The 22,949-nt window shown below is 36.7% G+C and overlaps 1 protein-coding gene across 2 annotated transcripts in view; it reads right to left on the bottom strand.

Moving 5' to 3' along the window:
• Nucleotides 1-5,227: 5,227 nt before the first annotated feature.
• GMCL1 (germ cell-less 1, spermatogenesis associated) overlaps nt 5,228-22,949 on the bottom strand; it is a 49,668-nt gene continuing 31,946 nt past the window's right edge. For both annotated transcript variants that reach the window (XM_087436620.1, XM_004435585.3), the window contains 5 exons: nt 22,076-22,145; nt 18,464-18,539; nt 14,388-14,533; nt 12,187-12,274; nt 5,228-5,924 (listed from right to left, as the gene is read on the bottom strand). In XM_087436620.1, coding sequence (XP_087292746.1) covers nt 5,796-5,924; nt 12,187-12,274; nt 14,388-14,533; nt 18,464-18,539; nt 22,076-22,145 — 509 coding nt within the window. In that variant the 3' untranslated portion in view covers nt 5,228-5,795. The remainder of the gene's footprint in view (nt 5,925-12,186; nt 12,275-14,387; nt 14,534-18,463; nt 18,540-22,075; nt 22,146-22,949) is intronic.

The raw sequence follows: 22,949 nt of genomic DNA on the forward strand, positions 1-22,949 counted from the left end.
CCCGGAAACGACTGTGCAACAACTTCCGGGGGGCCGGGTACTGGGCTTTCCACGCCGACTGGAAAACGTCGAAACGACTCGCGAGGGTTCCGGCCTCTAAGGAGGGGACGCTGCGCTGAGCCTAACCAGAATCCCGCGGCCACGCCCCGGTGCCTCCGCTTGTGAGCCCACAGATGCTGGTGAGAACAGAGTTGTCTCCGCTCCCCCAGCCCCGCTGTCGCGGTGGCTTCCCCATCTTTTGTGTCCATGGTGGGCATTAAAATGTTCTACTTGATGTTATTCTAGAAATGTTTGGAAAAGACCGTATATCCATCGCCCTAACACAGTTCTCCTTTTTTCCTCCATTTTTCTTTCCAGTTGTTGTCCTTATGCATAGAGTATTTCATATCAAACCAATTCTAAACATAGTATAGGCAAACAGTTTTAAGTTCCACGGGGAAGCACTAGGGTGGGTCAAGAGGCGGAGGGAGCAAGGGGAAAGCATGGGTGAGAGCCTTTCTTGTAGTTTTTGTGGGAAGGAATAGCAGAGGCAGGGTAAGCAGGCTAGGAGGTTTAAGATTGTCTAGTTTGAATAATTTCGCGGGCTTTGGGATGTAGGGGCTGTCCAGAATTGTTTTGTACCTGGCCCTGGGGTCACTGGGGCAAAGGAATGTCGTCTTGGCTAGTGCGAGTTTGATAAAGAAGGTAACGGTTGGAGGGTATGGGCTTTCAATTGGCTGGTTTGCATATGAAAAGCACGCTCAGAAGGGAGACATTTACTATCTCTAGGAATTAGCTAGCTCTGGGAGGGGCAGTCTCAGGAAGGCCCCAAATGTCAAAACATCAGAAAATAAAAGAAATAAAAAGGCATGATTAATACAATGATTCACACATTTATTGCACACCTGTATACCAGAAGATTAATCAGTGAAAAATACAAATTGGCTCTTGAGTAGCTTGCAGTCCAGTGAGAGATACAAACATGTAAACAACGTGAAAGTGCATTGATAGGGGAAGAACAAGATATTATGAGTGCACATAAGACCTGTATCTAACTGGTTTTGAAGGGGAGGGTTGTCAAGAAAAGTTTCCAGGAGTGAATGATGTCCAAACAACATCTTAAGGATGAGTAGAAATTAGCCAGGTGAAATGGGCTGGCATTTGTGGTGGGGAGAGGTGGAAGAGACTGTCCAGGCAGAGGAGACTGAATGTGCAAGGGCAAGAGGCAGGGGAGACGATGGGCTATGTAGAGAACTCAAGAAAAGAAATATGGCAGCCACCTAGGGAGCAAAGAGTGGAAATGTAAAGACAAGGCTAGAATAGGCTTGTAAACTTATGGTAAAGAGTTATCCTGAGGCAAAGGGAATAGGGAGTCTTTGAAAGGTTTTAAGGATGGAAGGGAATCAGATTTGAGTTCATTCAGAGAACACTGTGGGTAATGTGGAGACTTGACTAGAGGGGGAATATAATAGGAGGCTGGTACAATAATCTAGATTGGAAATTACAGTGGCCTGCACTAGAATGGTATCAGTAAGTGAGGTGGAAAGTGGCTGAATTTGAGAAATAGTAAAACTGGAAAAACTTGGTGATTTTTGGATGCAGAGGATGAGGGAATTAGAAGATTCAAGAATGACATCCAGGTTTCTGGCTTGTGAAACTGGGTAGATGGCAGCATCATTTGGTCAGATAAGGCATATAAGATAAATTCTGCGGTAAGAAGATGTTCAGATCTGGACATGCTAATTTGAGGTGCCATTTGGAACACCCAGAAGAGATGCCAACTAGATGTGTATCTGGAGCTTGGAGGAGAGACCTAGGCTGGAACTGCAGAAAAAGCAATCAGAATACAGATGTTCATTTGAAGCCGTGAGAGTGCATGAAATCACCTGGTGCAGCTCAGGAGAGAAGAGGGCCTGGAGACAGCCAGAGGAGACTAAGAGGAGTCCCCCAAAGGAGATTAAGGAGTGGCCAGAGAAACAGAAGGAAAACCGGGTGAGTGTGATATCAGAGAAGTTTAAAAGAAGGCTGCTTTTTAAGGAGAACAAAGTGGTTAATTTTAAATGTTAATGAGAAGGAATAAAAAAAACCACATCTAACCTATAGGATTTAGCAACAAAGTCTTCGTTGACTCAAGTTTTAGTGGAGTTGAGTTGTGAATGGCCTTTGAAGTGGAGACAGAATCTGGGGAACCCTTTTGAGAAGTTTGGCTGATGATGCAGGGCAAAATATGGCAGTGGGTGGAGGTAAATGTGTGACTGAAGGTTTTTGCAAGATGGGAGAAACTTAAGCACATTTAAGTATTGGTGTGAATGAGTCAGTATAGAGAAAAAAGTAAAGATACAGAAGAGAAAGGGAAAAGGCAAAAGAATAAGTTCCCTAAATGGACAGCCCTGAGATTAACCCCAGCTGGGAAAAGAAATGGTGTGTCTCTAAATGGCTCCTCCCCCTTTAAAATGTGGGATTAGAAACTGGGTTCTGCTAGGGCTTCCTTATTTATTGATCGAGTTGCCTTCTCTCAGGATGTAGACTATCCAGCACTGTGTATCCTCAGCACTGCATCTGGAAGAAAATCCTCTGTTTCTGATACATGGTTTGATGTTCCCTCATTCTAAAGGCCATTTTAATGGAATTTGAGTGGGGTGCAGTGGAGAAAGGTCAACACTTGTCATCACACTTGCTTATACGTTCCCTTAACCAGACAGTAAGTTTTCAATAAAGGCAAACCATATTTAAAATATGTATGTACCTTATATAAGAACCAACATTAACCATCTGTGATTCTCTGCACATGTTCTATCTCTAGCCCTGGTAAACTGTGTTTTACCTTTGCTAGTCCTATTTCATAAAAAATGTCTAGCCTCTATAAAAGTATCCTATTTTATCATTACATGTGGATGCATGCTATTGAGTCAGTAATTTCCCTCCTTATTAGATGTAGTCTGACCACTAGTTAACAGTGATTGATGATGTTTGAAGCTTTTTGCTTTTATACTCCTGTACCTTGGACCCTGGGAAGAATTTCAAACTCTCTGGTTGGGAAGGAACTGTACTACGCCTTTTGCTTTTTAGGTCCACGTTGCCTGAAATTATGACTCATCATATCATTTCAGGTGATTGACAAGTTATCTATCATTTGCACCCCTGGCTCTATTATCTTTTCTATTCTTTATATGGGTTCATCTTTAAGGGAATATCACTTGTGACATAGTTTCAATGTTAACAGTCCAATATCCTAGACCAACTCTGTTCAAGAGAACTTCTGCAATGATGGAAGTATTCTATATCTGCACTGTTCAATATGGTAGCCACTAGTTACATGTGGTCACTATGCACTTACAATGTGCCTAATGTGACTGAGGAAGTAAATTTTAAATTTTATTTAATTTTAATTAACTTAAATTTAAATAACCACAATGATTCTTGGTAACTCTACTTTTGCATTTGATGTTGAAGATGATTCATACAAGATGGTAATCCCATTGAAAAACTTGAAATGTAATAAAATGTTAGCTGCTAAACACTTGGTAAAAAAGCTAGTGACTACCACTGTTCATTTAATTTTGCCTGCCTTGCTGAGTTTCAGGCTAACTCCATTTTTTTTAAAAAAGGAAAAGTATATTCATATCCCTCTTTGACAATTTAGCCTGAGACTCTAGAACATTTTTTCTTAAGGACCTCTTCTTTACTGATAGCCAAGCAAAAGTAACTACTAATGGGTAAATATTGTTTCCTAGCCCTAGCAGCTTAAAAAAAGACTTGGCAAAGGCTATAAGGCAAAACCTGACAAACACAAAAGCTTTCATATGTAATAGTGTATATGTTACTTCAACTGACACTAATAATACTTTATTGAAAATATTCCTATTGAAAAGAATGAAAAGGATGCAAACACATTAAAGTATTTGGTAAGGAAACAAAAGCAGAGCTTTACTGTCAATGTGAAGTACTAGCTGACAATTACCAATTTCTCAAATGAGAACACAACCTACTTGTGACTGAAGAAATAATTATTCTGTTTATGGATGACATGAGCAGTTTGGCCAGAAAAGAACCAATGGATAGGCACCACATATAATTCCAATTTGGTTAATTTATATAAGTGAAATAGTTAATTTTACTCACTAATATACTCGAATTTTAATTATCTTTACTCCCAATATTTGTAAAAATTCAATTATTCAAATAATTCAATTTGAGATTGTTATTTATATTTTTTAATATATAGAGTAAGGAACCTCTGATGCTATAAGATAGACAACAAAAGCATCTCATGAAAGAGATATAATTATAGCCAAATATAAAAATAAGAGATGTAGCCTCTTGATACAGCCAAATTATTGTATTTAAAACATTTAAACTACATTTGTGGGGGCAGAGGAGGGGGAGACATTTAAAAGGTCCCTTTACGTTCAGAGAGGATGAATTTTGAAAGGACAAAAACAATTTATGAACCTATGGACACATTACTGGGGAAGAAAAACTATCAATACATTCCAAAAGTTAAATCTAATTTGAAAAAATCTAAGTAGAAAGAAAATATTGTTTTTAACTAAGTTTTTTTTTTGTCCATTTTATATAAGAGCTTATTTATTCTTTTTCCAAATGGGTATTTATTATTTGTACAGATATATAAAAATGATTCCCATTTTAAAAAACATACTAAAAATAGACATTAACCACAAAAAGTACTTATTCTGACTGGAAAGATGAGCATGGCTATTTTCAAAACAGCAGTAAACACAAGAAGCCAACATATATAAATCATGACAAGTATATATCTCATTTTTGATAAAAATAAGTTCTATTTTTACATTAATGCTTTATTATCAGCTTCTATATGAGATCCTCCAACCTTATTTACATTTACTATGAAATTTCTATTAGCATGTGTAACTCAAAGGCACTCAATTCAGAGGTTATAAAGTCCTGAGCTTAAAGTAGGAAATAGGATTCCCAACTAAAATTTGAACATAAATAATTTTGAAGATCAGAGAATACGAAAATGTTTAAAGTGTAATATTTGGTACAGAAATAATCCATGACCTAATAATAAAGTTATACAGAACATCAAAGAAAAGACCATGTAAGGCAAAAGATTATCCTCAGAATCAAACTGATTTTCTCCCCCAATCAAGTTCATTTGAAACTCTGAAGCTGATTTTTTTGTTGTTAAAATCCTAGGAAAGCTAAATTAAGAGCAAAATAAAATAGCCTGAAAATGCTTAAGTTAAATAAAAAGTTCCCCAGCTTAGTCTCCAAAACCATGAAAAAAGTATTTAATGATTAAAAACAAGTATAGATTGGAAGGATATTAGAATAGGAGGAGGAATCATAAACAGCAGTTGAAAAAATTAAAGGATGGCTTTAAACGCACCAATGGAAAGAGCATTTATAATTGGCCATTCAGATTATTCCTTTAGCATTCTTTTAGCCAAATAAAAATAAATTTACAGATGGATAACCGAGCTTCACTAACATCAGGTAGGATCAAAGTTTAAGCTAAAAGCTAAATCTGTATTTGGCTGCAGAAAAATGTATAATTTACCTACAGCGATTTTCTACTGATGGTAAATTAAAAGCATGAGTTGACATCTTTATAACAGAAATGGCTTGACAGATATTCCTTGGCTTTAAAATGTTTTTTTCATATATGCATAGAAATGTAATGAGGATAAGAATAGTCTTCTGTATTATCTGTACAGTTCATAAGGCCTTTGTCGTTGTTAGTCACCTTGGATGTGAATTATCAGTAGGTCCATTAAATTAAAGCTGGCTGAAAGTTTTCAAAGTGCTACTGTTTCCAACTGATGAGATCCTCAGTTTTCTGGATTTTCTGGATGACGATTATTTTCAGTTCTTTTTTCTGGTGATATATACAGGAAGTTACAGCAGATATATAAAGGGAAGATCAGAAGCCTGCTGTCCAAGTTCATCACTACTTGTTCCTATAAAACAAATTTGTAGCTTTAATGACAACACAAATTGATAGTAATATTAAAAAAATAAAACAGAAAACCAGAGTGTTGAAGGAGATTGAGTGAATTGAAGGAGATTGTATGGTGGTTAAGAGCTTGCACCTAGAGGGGCCGGCCCCGTGGTGTAGCGGTTAAGTGTACGCGCTCCGCTCCTGGTGGCCCGGGTTTGGATCCCAGGCGCGCCCCGACGCACCGCTTGTCAGGCCATGCTGTGGCAGCATCCCATATAAAAAGTGGAGGAAGATGGGCACAGATGTTAGCCCAGGGCCGGTCTTCCTCAGCACGAAGAGGAGGATTGGCATGGATGTTAGCTCAGGGCTGATCTTCCTCACAAAAAAAAAAAAAAAGAGCTTGCACCTAGAGTCTGAGAGCCACTGCTCAAATCTCAAAACTCCCACCCAGTAGCTGTGTGACCTTGGGCAAGTCACTGACCTTGTCAACTGCAGCTTCCTCACTGTAAAATGGAGACAATGAGAGTACCTACCTCACAGGATTACACTGAGGATTAAATGAGATAATGTACATAGAGGGCTCAGCAAAGCCAGCTATATATGAAGTACTCAATAATGGTAGTTATTTTCATTACTGAAAAATTTCTATGAAGTACCTACATATGTTATGAACAGATACAGTCCAGAAATATTTTGACTTCTCATTTGGCTTTGTTTTCTGATGGCCCTAGGTATAGCAAATAATTGGGATGAAGGAGGGGAGTCATTATTATCGCCAACAAGCATGCTTCCCACTCTCATCTAAGATTTCCTACTGTCTCTAATGCAAACGTGTTATTTGTCTCTTGGAACATAAAATACATTATCATGTAAAATCAATTTCAGGTTCAGTTACATCAATACACACGAGAATACCTTGAAATCCCAGAGACAGGAGCTGATGCTACACCTGACAGACACAAATGTGACCATCTCTCATGCTACAGATCTCCGTTTGGAACCTTTTACCAATAGCATTTGGTGAACAGAATAAATCCTCAGAGTAAAAGCAGCAGCACTGGAATGAGAACTTCTACTTTTTGAATACTTGGATACATTCTCTGCAGTAATATGCATTAGTTTCACCTTATTTTGTACATTTTGGAGAATATACTATTAAACACTGTTTAAATCTAGAGTTTTATATTTTTTACTGAGGAAATGCTCCTGCAATGAAGACAGACTAAAACTGGAACATCTGAGTGACTGACCTAGGCTCAACTGGACACAGCTTCTGTGTTGGGGGAGTAGTAAGATAAATTGATAAAGAAAGTAAAGAATAAAAATGTGACCCAAACACACACACACACACACAAACGCACATGATATCTATATATATCCCAAACCAGGGAAAGGAGTGTTTTTTAAAAAAATGTTAGTGAACAAGATGGAAAAGACGATAGGTCAGGTAAGGCGGTCACCTGGGCTGAGGGTGCTGACAGGGTTAGAAGAGAAGAATGATATCAAAGCATAGCTGGTCTTTAGATGATTGAGTCACCCAGGCCTAGACAAAGTTTGTAGCAATAACCCAGGTGAAGGCACATTTACTAAATCTGTCGAGGACATATGCTTTGATGATATGTATATTCATAATAAAAGCCAAGATCTGGTACTATGACAAAACAAAGACCCCAAGGAGGATTAGTGTTCTGGTATTTGATATAGTTAAGGTTTGGGTGGGGGGATCAAAAGGCCAACACTGGGAAAAGAAGGGAACCATGTGGACATCACTTGGGAGCTGAAAGGACACACCATTTCTTAATATTAAATTGTATTAATCCGCATTCCCCATCCCCAAACTAGACATATCTAATCCTAGCTTCAGCAAACCTTTAACTCCACCTGAGGGCTCAATTTACATCTACATTTGCACTGAAGCACCATAAAGTTCCATTTTCCTTCTTCCAGTATGGAGTGGAACCTGAGAAGCCCACACATCACAGCATCAGAGAGAGTGGCAGTATCTTTCTAGGTTTCCATTTCTACTGCCAGACCATTATTTCTCCATCTTCGTTTATAAATCCCTGCTTCTCTGAGGCTCACGCCACTTATTCTGTACTATATACCTCTATTACTTCCCCACGTTCTACCATAAAGGTCTAAATTCCAGGATCCATAAATCCAACTTCCTACTGGAAATCTTCACTTAGATATAAAGCAACTCAAATTCAAACCATCAGCTACTGGCTACTACCTATTCCTTCCTTTCTTTCTAGGCCATCTATACTTTCACTCTTGCAATTTGGCTTTGACTCCCGATCCCAGCTCTTGAATGTCTCATCAGGTTACTTTTTTTGCCCACCCCTTAAATACCAGTGTTCCCTAGGTTTCCATCCTGTCATATTCTCTAGGCATTTCCTGTAGGTTATCTCATCCAATCATTATTTCTAGCCCAGGCATGGGTTGTAAACTCTAGATCCTTTTACCCACTGCCCTATCAAATTTTCACCTCAATGGCCTCAAATTAAATATGCCTTAAACTGAATTCATCATCTCTTCACCTGCACTTTAAGTCATGTTCATTTTCCTTCCTCTAATTCAAATCTGAAGAAAAATTACCACTATCAATCAAGTTGCCCAAGTCAGAAAACCAGGAACTATCTTTGACTACTTATTTTCTCACCCTCACACACAATTAGGTACCAAATTCTATCAGTTGCACTCTTTTATTTCTAGAACCCAAAGACACTTCTTCATCTCCATTGCTACCTTCCTTAAATTAAGGTTCTCATCATTTCTTATCTGGATTATAGCAATCGCTTCTAAATAGTCTTCCTGCCATTATCATGTCTCTAATCCTTCTTATATATTGCTGAGAGATCCTTCTATAAAGCAATTTTAGTTAGCATAGTCCTGTAAGATGGATAGTTATAAAATAAATATACAGAAATCACTAGCTTTCCTATAAGTCATCAAAAACTATTAGAAAAAAAGATTTACTTCATATTAGCAATTAAAATATTAGCATTATACTTCTAGGAAATATATAGAAACAATATGGGGGAAAATTATAAATTAATTTAGAGAGAGATGTAAGAGAAGACCCAAATAAATGTAGGAAATACCACATTCCAGGAGAGAAAATATCAATTTTCCACAAATTACTCTATATATTTAACAAATATAAATTAAAATTCTCAAAGGAATTTTTGAGAGGAAGCTTGACAAAATGATTCTATACCCCATACAGAAGACTAATCATACACAAAGAACCCAGAGATTTTTGAAAAGAGAAAAATGAAGGTGGGTTTGCATTACTAGGTATTAAAATTCATTTTAAAGTTAGTCTAGTTAAAACTATGTATTGTTGTCTGTACAACAAAGAAATCAATAAAACATAACAGAAAGTTCAGAAATGAAACCAAGTATATAAGGATTTAATGTATGATAAAAACAGCATTTCAAATACATTGATACATCTGATATGCTTCAGATACAGCATCTAAATACTCCAATGTGAAAAATTACATGAAAAGAATAGAAAAAAATCCAGATATAATCCTAATTAGAAGGCCTAAGCATCACACCAAAAGAAGAAATCACTAAAGGAATAGATTGATAGATCGTTTCATGAAGGTTGAGAGACAAATGACGAAATGGGAAAACTATATGGCATCACAAATATTATTCTTAAGATATAAAAGTTGTTAAACATTAACAAGAAAACAAACACCTTAATAAAAAGTTAAACATAAACAAAATAAACTGTCAATTTATACAAGATAATATATCCAATAAGCATACAAAAAACCCAACTATACCAGTAACCAAAGAAATGAAAATTAAAACAAATATAATTTGTTTCCACTTTTTATATTGGAGGAAAGATTAGAAAGAATGATAATATACTATGTTGGGTATACTCTCCTATACTGCTGGAAGGAATGTAAATTAGACAGTATTTTTAGAGGGCAATTTGGCCATTAGAAAATGTATACACCATTTGACAGGAATTCCATTTCTTGGAATTTATCTTTTAAAAAATTAGAAAAATGGGGCCAGGTCCGGTGGCCTAGTGGTTAAGTTCAGCGTGCTCCGCTTCGGCAGCCTGGGTTGGGTTCCTGGGTGTGGACCTACATCACTCTGTTAGTGACCATGCTGTGCTGGTGGCCCACATACTAAAAAAATAGAGGAAGACTGGCACAGATGTTAGCTCAGGGCAAATCTTCCTCAGCAAAAATAAATAAATAAATAAAAATGAGAAAAATGTACAGATATATGTACATTTTTTATAATAGTGAAAAAAATAAAAAAACAGCTTTACTCAAAAAGGAAGAATTATTTAGAGTATATCCAAAATAACTAATATGCGGTAATAAAAATGATGTTGTGGATATATATTTATTGACAAGAAAAGCTATGTAAAACAAAGTGGAAAAAAAGCAGGTTACAGAATTTGGTGTCATCTCGAAGTGGGATATGTATGACTTTTCTTTCTGCTTATTTATATTTTCTATACAAACATCTATAACCTATGTAAACACACATATACAACTCCCCAACTAAAATTCTTCCAGAGCTCTCTACAGATTTCAGGAAACAGTCCAAACTCCATCCACAGCCCATCATGCCCTGGCTCTAGTCCTAATGAACTCTTCCATACCTCTTTCAGTTCCTTGAATGATCCATGTGCTCCCTTGCCTCCATCTTACTCATCATTTGAGGTTTATTTCAGATATCCATTCATTTTTCAACTTTTCCAGGAGAGGAGGTCTTCCCTGAGCTGTCTCCTCTTCTCCTCCTCTCCCAATAACCACACCCACCCCCAACCTACTCACTACTAGGTAATGGTTACACACTATTCTGAGCTCATCGGTATCATGCTACTTATACTAACCTATACAGCATAAGCTCCTCTTTATTTTCTCCACTCCTAGCATAGAACCTAGCATGCAGTAGGGACACAAATGTTTGCTGAACTAACAATTCAAAGAACACTTGGAATACAACTATTATCTTGGCCTGGTGCTTTTTAAGTGTCTAGGTGCTTTGAGCCATGACAATATTTTTTTATGAAGTTCCAGGTAGACGGTAAAGATAGCCATTGTCCATGCAAATCCAGAGGGTGCAGGAAGGACCAAAAGAGAATTCCAATGGAGGCAGATCTGAACTTTCTTATTATAGTATATCTACCTTCTCAAATACTCCCTACCATATGGAAGTCAGCTCTCTGTCGCTAGAGTTCCAACAACGGGTGAGGGACCCTCTGTAAGAATGCTGTTAAAGTTCTCATATAAGGTATGTGATGTTAGAACCATCACTTCCAAGGTTCCTTGAAACTAAATTCTCATGTTCTATGAGAGTCTCTTCAGTCTGATGAAAATTGCTAACTTCTAATAATTTATACGAACTATAGGCTCTGAACCCTTTATTAAAACATTATGTCTTTGGAATGGTGGTTAGTTTTGTTTTGTTTTGTTTTCTTTTGAGGAAGATCAGCCCTGAGCTAACATCCATGCCAATCCTCCTCTTTTTCCTGAGGAAGACTGGCCCTGGGCTAACATCTGTGCCCATCTTTCTCTACTTTATATAGGACGCCGCTGCAGCATGGCCTGACAAGTGGTGCCTTGGCGTGAGCCCGGGATCCGAACCCAGGCGGCCAGCAGCGGAGCGCATGCACTTAACTGCTACGCCACAGGGCCGGCCCCCGTGGTTAGTTTTAATACAAATAAACTTCCTCAATATTTTAACAGGTCTTATTTTACTTTTTGAAAATGGTTTACTTTCTCATCATGACATTTTGAAACTTTCACATGCATGTGATATATAAACAAATGGCCTTAGAGAGAATTTTTGGAATATTACAGATGTCTGTCATTTTAAAAACCTTTGTACTAGAGGATAATATTCTCTTAATATTCAGGAGCTATAGAGACATAATGGATTATCTTCAAGCTGCTGCTATTAATATATAAATAAATTCATTCATGAACACAATGGATAAAGCAATTAATATTCATAACTTTTTGAAGATGATATTCAAGATAAACCATTATTTCTCTATTATCAGCTTTTCCCTGCCCCTCAAATTGAATTGTTTTCTTTTTTCTTTTTTTGTGTTATACTTATAGTAGAATGGGGTAAATTATGCAGAAATAAATATGGTACTTCCATCTTTACCTTTAAAAAACTTTCAAACCAATCTTTAAATCAAATGTTAATTCTACTTAAGAATTTTCAAAAGAGGAATCAAAGGACAAATACTATAATGAAACAATTAACCGAAAAGTAATCAAACATACCTGGTCCTTTTCAAGTGTAAGTATTTGATAGCCAGTTGTTCTACTACATATTAGTTTTCCACTACTATCAAAAGAGGCCAAACGTAATCTAGGATTAAAAAAACATAAAAATAAAAAAAATATATGATTTTTAAACCACAGATTAACTTAAATAAGCCCTCCCTCACTTTAATATTTATTTATTTTTTTCCATATTCTCTATAAGTCTTTTGATAAAAGACTTTAAAAGTCTCTTCAAACTATAAACTGATTCCATTTAGATTTATAAGCTTGTGCTATTATACATAGCTGAGACATAAAAATATTTATAAATATGCCTTTTTTATTGTGGTAAAATATACATCAAATTCACCATTTTAACCATTTTTAAGGGTACAGTTCTTGGCATTAAATACATTCACCCTCTTCTGCAATCACCACCACCATCCATCTCCAGAACTTTTTCATCTTTCCCCATCTAAAACTCTGTGCCCAGTAAACATGAATTCCCCATTTCCCCTAACAACCACCATCCTACTTTCCATATCTATGAATTTGTCTATTCCAGGTACCTCATGAGTGGAATCATACAGTATTTGTTCTTTTCTGACTGGCTTATTTCATTTAGCATGTCTTCAAGGTTCAGCATGTGTCAGAATTTCCTTCCATTCTAAGGGTGAATAATATTCCATCATAGGTATATACTACATTTTATTTATCTATGGACATCTGCTGATGGACACTTGGGTTGCTTCCATCTTTTGGCTCTTGTGAATAATGCTGCTATGAAAATGAGTGTACAGATATCTGTTTGAGTCCCAGCTTTCAATTCTTTTGGGTAAATACCCAGAAGAGGAATTGCTGGATCACCTGGTAATTTTACGTTTAATTTTTTTGAGGAAGTGCCATACCATTTCCCACCATTTTACATTCCCACCAACAATGCACAAGGGTCCAATTTCACCACATCCTCACCAACACTTGTTGTTTTGTTTTTAATAAAAGCCATCTCAATGGGTGTGAGGTGGTATCTCATTGTGGTTTTGATTTGCATGTCCCTAATGATAGTGATGTTGAGCATCTTTTCATGGGCTTATTGACCATCTGTATATATTCTCTGAAGAAATGTTTATTTAAGTCCTTTGCCCATTTTTGAATTGGGTTGTTTTTCTGTTGTGGAGCTTTAGGAGTTCTTCATATATTCTGAATATTAACTCCTTAGCAGATAAATGGTTGGCAAATATTTTCTCCCATTCCGTGGGTTGCCTTTTCACTCTGTTGGTAGTGTCCTTTGATGCACAAGAGTTTTTAATTTTGATTAAGTCCAATTTATCTTTTTCTTCTGTGTCATACTGAAGAAATCATTGCCAAATCCAATGTCAAGAAGCTTTTACCTTACGTTTTCTTCCAAGAGTTATTTTATAGTTTTTTTTTGGTGAAGATGATTGGCTCTGAGCTAACACTGTTGCCAGTCTTCCTCTTTTTGCTGAGGAAGATTAGCCCTGAGCTAACATCTGTGCCCATCTCCCTCTATTTTGTATATGGGATGCTACCACACATGGCTTGATGAGTGGTGCATAGGTCCATGCCTGGGATTCGAACCAGCAAACCCCTGGCTGCTGAAGTGGGGCAGGCAAACTTAACCACTACACCACCGGGCCAGCCCCCAAGAGTTATTTTATAGTTTTATCTCTTCTGTTTAGATCTTGATTCATTTTGAATTAATTTTTGTATATGACATAAGGTAAGTATTAAATATATGACTTTAAAAAAACCTGTTCATTAAGCTATTTTGCAATTTGTCAGCATCCTTTCCAGAAAAATATTGTTCAACTATCAGGCAAAGGTGGACATAAAAAATCCTATAGAAAGTGAAGGATGATACCAGACATGTTTTCCTGAAAAAATACCTTGTTGTATTTCCAGTTTGGACCTCTTATTTGCTAGGAATAGCAGCAAGGCAACAGCTTCAAGCTCAGTATCAATCCTACATCATTCATGTTCTAGCCTATTTTTTCTCCCTGACATACTAGATCTAGATCTTATGATTTTGATTATTAATACATTTCATAGGAATGGAGCCTTATCATTTTCTTGCACATTCATATATATTGTATCTTACCAAAGTTCTCTTATTGTTGGTGTAAATTATCAAGGTTTTATTATATTTCTTACATTTCTTCTGCAGTGAGGAGGGGTGGGGTGGGGAAATCTCATCCTACCTAAATGCTATGCTCCTTCGAGGTTGTAAACTGACAGATCCGCTACATGGCTGGTTCAGTGTATTGCGTTTGAAAATGATATATCGATTAGTGTAAGTTACAAGCAGGTCAAAGCCGAAGTTAAAACCTGTCCACCGCCAGCAGTACTAAGAAATACAAAAGAGAAAGATTTATTTCAGTTTATCATCCTAGCAAGTCAAAAATAAAAAGTTCCAAATGTCTTTTCTTTCTCTGACACATTCCAAATATTTCTCTGTCATGGGTCCCTACTTTCGTCAGTGCCTTTCCCTTAAGGCTTAACACACAGAATATATCTGTGATTATATGTAAAGCTTTACCACATAGGTATAGTATATATCAAAGCCAGAAAAGCAGCCTTTATGATCATTATTCCTTAAGATACTTTCCTAATATTGCCTCTTCATGATCTGTTTCATTATCTCTCCACACTGTAATTCTATCATAAGTAACATGGCTTTTCACTACAACTCTAAGTAGGTCTTTAGAGTTGCTTAGGGGACTAGGAGTCTAGATGGAGTATAAGAACCCATTAAAATCTACCTTGCTTTAAAAATACTCTAAAATACCTTACATAACTAACCAACAGATACACAACTGAGTTATTTTAAACACCATCATGAGGTTCACAAGTTTGTTTGTTTATTCTATCATCTAATAGTTCAAGAGAGACTATTAAGTAAGGTGGTGTGGTATAGTGAAGTTAGGACTTCAAGTATTTGGTTGACACTCTGAACTACATTAACTCAATAGTTCGCTGATATTTATTGAGCACATATAATGTGCCACATACTGCTCTAGGCATTGAAGAAATACCAGTGAATAAATTTCTGCCCTAGTAGAATGTATATTTTAATATGTGTATGTGTTTGTGTGGAAGGAATAGATGAATAATACATACGGAACAGAATGGAAGAGGATAGAATAGAACAGAATGCCAGGACAAAGTGACATGGTAGAGGAGGGGGGCTTGCAGTTGGAGAGCCTGCTGGTTCAGACTGGTGGTCAAGGAAAGTCTTTTAAGGAGATGCTAGGTGAGTAAAGTCCTGACTCAACTAAGGGGCGGACCATGTAGCTACCTGGGGAAAGAGCGACTTAGACAAAGAGAACAGCAAGTACAAAGCTCTGGAGGTAAAAACATGCCGGGCATATGTGAGGAACAACAATAAGGGCAGTAACTGAGGGGGACAGAAGAGATGAGTTCAGAGAGTCAGGAGCCAGAACACGTAGGATCTACTAGTCCATAGTAAGGAAGAGTTTGGATTTCTTTTATGTGTAGTAAGAGGCTAATGAAAAGTTTTGGGGAAGAGAGTAACATGATTTAACTTGCATTTGAAAAAGATGACTTTGGGTGTTGTGTGGAAAACAGAATGTAGAAGAGCAAGAGTAAAAATAAGGAGAGCAGTTATGAGGCTACTACCATAGCCCAGGCAAGAGATAATGCTGGCTTGGACTTGGGTGATAGTGGTAGACATGCTAAGAATATATTTCGAAGGTAGAACCTGGAGGAATTTCTTATCGACACCAGGTGTGGTATGAAAGAAGGAAGAATCCAAAGTTTGGAGCTTATGGAATGGATGAACAGAGGGGCCATTTATGGCTTGGAGAATCCTTGAGAAGGAGGAAGTTTGGGGATGAAAATTAAAGAGTTCAGTTTGGGAATATTATATTTGAGATGCTATTAGGATTCTAAGAAAGATGTCAAATAAGTCGCTGGAGCTAGGAGTCATCAGTGTAAAGTCATGGGACTAGATAAGATCACTTAGTAGTGGGCATAGATAGGAAAGAAGCCCAAGTACTGAGCCTCTAGTCACACCAACATTTGCTGAGAAAGAGGAGAAAGATCTAGCAAAGACTTAGAAAGAGCAGCCAGTGAAGTAGGAAGAAAACCAGCAGAGTATGCTATCCTGGAAGTCAAATGGAGAAAATCTGCAAGAAGCAGTGAGTGAACAGATGTGTCATGTTGCCAGGAGCTTTTGGAAGACTAAAAACTAACTACTTGATTTGGCAATGTGGAAATCACTGGCGACAAGGGCATGGCAGTTTCACTGGAGTTTACTGGAGTAAATGAATTGGAGGGGATTAAGAGAGCAGCAGAAAACAGGAAGTATAGACAACAAATACAGGCAACTTTTTTTTTTGCTTAAAAGGGATGCAGAGAAATGGAGTGGTAGCTAGAGCAGAATGTCAGGGTATGATTTAAGATGGGTGATGCTGCAGTATGTTATATGCTAAATGAGAATGATCCAGTAGAAGAGAAAAACTAATGATGCAGGAAAGGGAGGAGATAACTGTTGGAGCAAAGCTTTTGAATAGGTGAGAAGGGATGGAGTGCATTACAAGGGGAGGGGATGGACTGGGATAGAAGCAGACAGTTCATCCATTCTAATAAAAGGGAAAGCACAGCACATAGCTGCAAATTCAGGTAGATTGGTAGAATTGTTGGTAGATGTACAGATTCTCTTCCCATTGCTTTTATTTTCCAAATGAAGAAAGAAGCAAGGCCATCAAGTAAGAATGAGGGTGGTAGCATTGCCCTCTTGAGAAGGTATAAGAGTTACTCAAAGAGTGGGAGGATAAATTCACTAGGGAAATGTAAGAGGATCACCATGCAGCACTAAAGACCTGCTTGAAGTTTACAGTTACAAACATTTAAGTGAACCTTACTGGGTATGGTGTTTTTCTTTAGTCACATTCATCTGTTTGGAAGCAGGCGTGAAGTACATGGAAAGTTGGGATTTAACAAGAATTGGGGTTTAGACAGGCAAGCTTAAGAGAGTGAAAAAGGGAAAAAGGAAGTTAAGAGTAGAAGCCAATTTTAACATGAAACATAAAATATAGAGTAAAGAAAGTAGTAGGGATGTGGTGAGAGGGTAATGGGAAAAAGGTAGTAAGAACAATGTATGATACATCTCAGTGTCGTTAAAAAACTGCTGGAGTCCAGATACTAGAGGGAGAGTGCCAGAAAGATGATGGGAGGCAGAATCTGAAAATGGTATGCTTGAAATGGAGATTTTCGAAGGGGGTATATTAATTAGTAATGCAAAAATTGAGGATATGCTCACAGGAAATGGGTGCCTGAGGTTGGGTAGAACACAAAATCACTGGGGGAGGGAAGGTCAGGGAATAGAGATACTGAAATCACCAAGACTGATAACAGGAATAGTGACAAAGAAAGGGAGTGAGCCCAGTGAATGTTGGCCACAATAAAGGTAGGGAGTGGTTTATAGAAGCATGTGCTTCAAAGGAGCTGTGGTTCAGTTAGGGACGAGGGAAGAACAAGGTATGGAAGCAGCAACAAGGAGGACTAAGGAATAAAGAAGATACCTATTCCTCTTTCAGACTCCGAACATTTATCACAATCATGAATGCAAACATAAAATTAACTTTTAAAAATTAAAAATAAAGTTGAAATGAGGGAAAATTTGGAAGAAAAATAACCAAATGGTTATCTAAATTAGGCTGAGTGTTTTGTAAGATGAAAATTACAATTAGGGTGGAATTTTAAAAAACGGAGTTCATGTTCCATTAGCGGGTTGTAAAGTCAATTTAAATGAGTCATAATCAGCTTTTTAAAAAAATTAAATAGAAAATAGGATCTTTGGACATAGCAGCAGTAACTATTGTTTCATAATACTTTTGTTTCACTTATATACATTTATACTGGGTGGTAATAAAAAATGTAATTCTTAATGTGGGTAGCAATCAAAGGGCTTGAATCATGTCTTTGATTTAGGGTAACTGTAAAATAGAAAGGATCACTTTTAAGACTATGGAACAGCTCCCATATAACTTCTTATTTATCTTAATTTCTAGATTGCTAAAGATCCTCTCTTCATATCTATCTGGAGCCAAAAAGTTCAACAGTTTCAGGGAAGGCCAAATAATCAATCACCACTGAGCATGTAACTCCTTGCCCAGGAGATCATGCTATAGAAACTGTACTAAAAAAGCTCTTCTGAGGTATGACAAGTTTCATGATTGTTACTGAAAGTGTATTTTGCACTAGTAGTACAACAATTTGTAAGAGAATATTAAGAGTCACAACCCATACTTACTTCACCATCTTTGGCAAGCTTTCTACCACACCTCATGCTATTTCCCTCTAGTTCTTCTTTATTGATTTCTTGAGGCCTAGAAATATACATAAGACATGAAATTTCATAGAAAACAGGCAACTAATAATTTAAAAAGAATTTTAAGTTAAAAAGAATAGAAAAACTTGCTATTAGATTTAAAAATAAATTTTTGTGGAATAGATAAAAATAAGAATGCATTAATTAAATCTAGTCCATTGCCTGTGCTAAATAAAAAAGATGTAAAATCTTTAATGTTTTACTTATTGCCCTGACTTCTAGAATACTTTTTTTTTTCGGTGAGGAAGATTGGATCTGTTGCCAATCTTCCTCTTTTTGTTTGAGGAAGATTGTCGCTGAGCTAACATCTGCGGCAATCTTCCTCTATTTTGTATGTGGGATGCCGCCTTATCATGGCTTGATGAGCAGTGTGTGGGGATCTGAACCCGTGAACCCCGGGCTGCCAAAGCGGAGTGTGTGAACTTAACTGCTACACCACCAGGCCAGCCCCTAGAATACTTTTATTAAGGCTCAGCCAAACCAGAGAAGAGAGAAAAAAAAATCTATGAGAAATTCTGCTCCTCAAGAAGATAAAACACTTAAAAGTCTAGCTACTAAGTAAAATAAATTAAAATCTATTATTTAAGATGTGACCCAGTATCACCTAGCATTTGACACTGTAAGCCATCTTTTATGGAGTATAACCATACAAACTCAATATTTAATAGAAATAGCTGTAGAATTTTATCAATTAATCTTTACTTGGTCCCCTACTTTAAAAACTTAACTAAAAGAAACACTGTTATTCAAGTTGTAATAATAAAATGACATTATTATTAGCTTGGAATTCCAAATGATAAAAGTAATACAATATATTCATTCATAAACAACATTTATTAAGTACCTAGATACTGGGGACATCATCATCATCATAATATAAAAATACTGAAACAAATACAATAAATAAAAAATAAGTAAATGTAAATAAAACTAATAAAACATGTTCTTGACCTCCAAGAGCTCAATGTAGTAAGGAACTAGACATAAGTAATAATTATAATAATGTGGAGAGAGTTGTGATGTTAAGAGCATGAAGAAGACACAAATTTATTGCCCTGAGTCAGAGGGCAATAAATACTTCATCACAGAGGAAGTATTATTTGTGCCTGAGTGGGAGTTTGTTGGGGTGGTGGTCAGGGGTGAATTCTATGCAGGGGAAGGGCATTCCAGGTAGAAGGAACAGTAGGTAAAAAGGAACTGGAGCAGAAAAGAATACCAAATGTATGAAGAATTTAATGCAGCTGGAACCTAAGAAGAGCATAAGAGGAGATGAAGCAAAGGGCATTTGGGATAGACTGTTGAAGGGCCCCAGGATATGCTAATAAGAGTTTCAGAGATAACAGAGAGTTCTTGGGTATTTGTTCTGTTACTTTTAAATTTTTTATTATGAAAAATTTCAAACACATAAAAGTAGAGAAAATAGTATAATGAGCCAAATTTTCTCACCATCTAGCTTCAATAATCTTGTTTTAGTTTTACTCCCAACCCACTTCTCCCCACATCCCTCCCAAGTGATTATTTTGAGGCTAATCCTCCAGACATCATATCCTTTAATCTATAAATAGTACAGTATTTCTTAAAGATAAAGACTTTTTAAAAATATTAACACAATATATATCACACATAAAGAATAGCAATAATCCCTAACTATCATCAAATGTCCCTGGACATATTTAAGCAGGGAAGTGATACAATTATATTTACGCTTGAGAAAAGGAACCCTGTCGGCAATTTGGAAAAGAGTTTGGAAGAGAAGAAGTGTGGAGGGAGACTTTATTACTAGATTATAACCTAGTATCCAGGAAATACACTGTCTTCCTCACTTTTGTAGCCTTGCAGCAGTGAGCAGATACTCAGTATCTGTGCAATAGAGTACTTCATTGGGGATACTTTAATCATATACTTCTGAGGGCAAGAAAGCTACTTATTCTAGCTCAGTCTCTTAGGTCAGACTCTATATTATAAACTCAATGAGGATAATATGAGAAAAATCTTTAAAAACAAAGAATAACATTTAAAAACTGAATATACAAAACAAGTAGGGTGATTTATAAAATATTTCATATTTTACAAAATGTTTCAAATCTGAATCGAATTAAATAATTAACTCTCATTTTTTGGTTTTTGATTTATTATTTCTATTTCAACAATCTTAGTGTATTTGTGCAGGATTAGTATGCTGTGCATATATTGGGGAAAAGATAGAATATAAATTATAAATAAAGTAGAAACTAAGAACCCTGGATAATAATAACCTCATAATCATTATCATGAGTTTATATAACACTTTCATACACTCACTGTTTGGATATAAACATAACTAGGCCATTATTTTAGGAAGTTGTTTGGTGTATAAAAATGGGTTAAAAGTGATCGGGGGGGGCCAGCCCTGTGGCTTAGTGGTTAAGTGAGCGCGCTCCACTGCTGGCGACCAGGGTTCGGATCCCGGGCTCGCACCGACGCGCTGCTTCTCTGGCCATGCTGAGGCCGCGTCCCACATACAGCAACTAGAAGGAGGTGCAGCTATGACATACAACTATCTACTGGGGCTTTGGGAGGAAAAATAAAAATAAATAAAATCTTAAAAAAAAAAAAAAGTGATCAGGGGCAAAAAAATTAAACTTCTTAAGGCATTTTCTATATACTCACAGTCTCTTCACACTGCCTATACCAAGGAGCTAGTATAAGGATCAAATAATGTATGTGGAAGTACTTCTGTGAACTGCAAAGCACTATACATCGAAAGAAAAGAAAATCTGCTTTCCCTTAAAAAGAAGAAAGTACATAAATATCTTATAGGGAGTCATATGCTTTTGGGGGAGGCATCTGCAACCAGATGAAAGTTAATTGATTTTAGACTCAAAAGTCTTCAAAAAACCTATTACATTAATCAGAGTTTGACAATACTATTACAAATAAGAAAATTAGCTTTCCCTATACATAAATAGGAAAATTATGCTTTATGAAAGCATTATTCCAAGTAATATTTCAATATGTTGAAAGAAAATCATAATATAACACTAGCTGAAACAAAGTATATAATTTATTCAATTTTACTAATATAGTAAATGACAATTCAAACATTCCATTACACTGACCAGAAAGATAAATATTTATAAGATTGATAATGCTATAGAAACATAAGAATAAAAGTTGATTAATGATCTTTTCTCTACTTTATCAGCTCCTGACTTTCCAATATAATGAATGCATTTAAAAATTCATAGCAAATTTTTTTTTTTTTTGCAGGAAAAGATTCGCCCTGAGCTAAATATCTGTTGCCAATCTTCTTCTTCTTTTTTTTTTTTTTATTCTCCCCAAAGCCCCAGTGCATGGGGCTTCTAGTTGTAAGTCCTTCTAGCTCTATGTGAGCCACCACCATAGTATAGCAACTGACAGACAGGTAGTGTGGTTCTGCGACAGGGAAGTGAACCTAGGCTGCTGAAGTGGTGAGAGTGCCGAACCTTGACCACTGGACCATCAGGGCTGGCTCTGTGTTTTTTAATAAACAATGATATGATGTAACATACTTACCCCACCTCACTGTCTTGTTCTGCCCGGAGCATAGCAAGCCACTGCTGTTTATACACAGAAGATAGCCATTCTAAAATGTAAAAATAAATAAATATAATAAGAATAATAATAAGAAATATGGGAGAACATAAAGGATGTAAAAATTTTAAGAAGTTGATAAAATTGTTACCATGTCTAAATTCAAGTTTAAAATAGCAATAAATAAAGCTGATAGTTTATATTTTCCAAATATGCTACAACAATTATGGCTTAATGGTTTTTAAAAGTATAAACATTATCTTGCTTTGCCTTAGGATAGATTCTACTTAGATTACATACATTTAAATTAGGATTTAAATCTCTAGTTAAAAGTATATTCTTGGGCCGGCCCCATGGCTTAGCGGTTAAGTGCATGCGCTCCGCTACCAGGCGCGCACTGACGCACCGCTTCTCTGGCCATGCTGAGGCCGCGTCCCACATACAGCCACTAGAAGGATGTGCAGCTATGACACACAACTATCTACTGGGGCTTTGGGGAAAAAAAAAATAAAAAAAATAAAAAAGTAAAGTATATTCTTGCATTTAATAGTTTCCTTTCCTTTTTTTTGTGAGATCAGCCCTGTGCTAACATCTGCCAATCCTCCTCTTTTTTTTTTTTTTTTTTTTTGCTGAGGAAGACTGGCCCTGGGCTAACATCCATGCCCATCTTCCTCCACTTTACATGGGATGCCACCACAGCATGGCTTGCCAAGCAGTGCATCAGTGCACACCCAGGATCTGAACCGGCGAAACCTGGGCCGCCGCAGCAGAGCGCGTGCACTTACCCACTTGCGCCACCGGGCCGGCCCCAATAGTTTCCTTTTCATAGTTCATATTAATTTTCTTTTGTAAGAAA

The sequence above is a fragment of the Ceratotherium simum genome, chromosome 11 (genome assembly GCF_057802395.1).
Source record: "Ceratotherium simum simum isolate JZ-2026a chromosome 11, ASM5780239v1, whole genome shotgun sequence".
NCBI classification, from domain to species: Eukaryota; Metazoa; Chordata; class Mammalia; order Perissodactyla; family Rhinocerotidae; genus Ceratotherium; species Ceratotherium simum.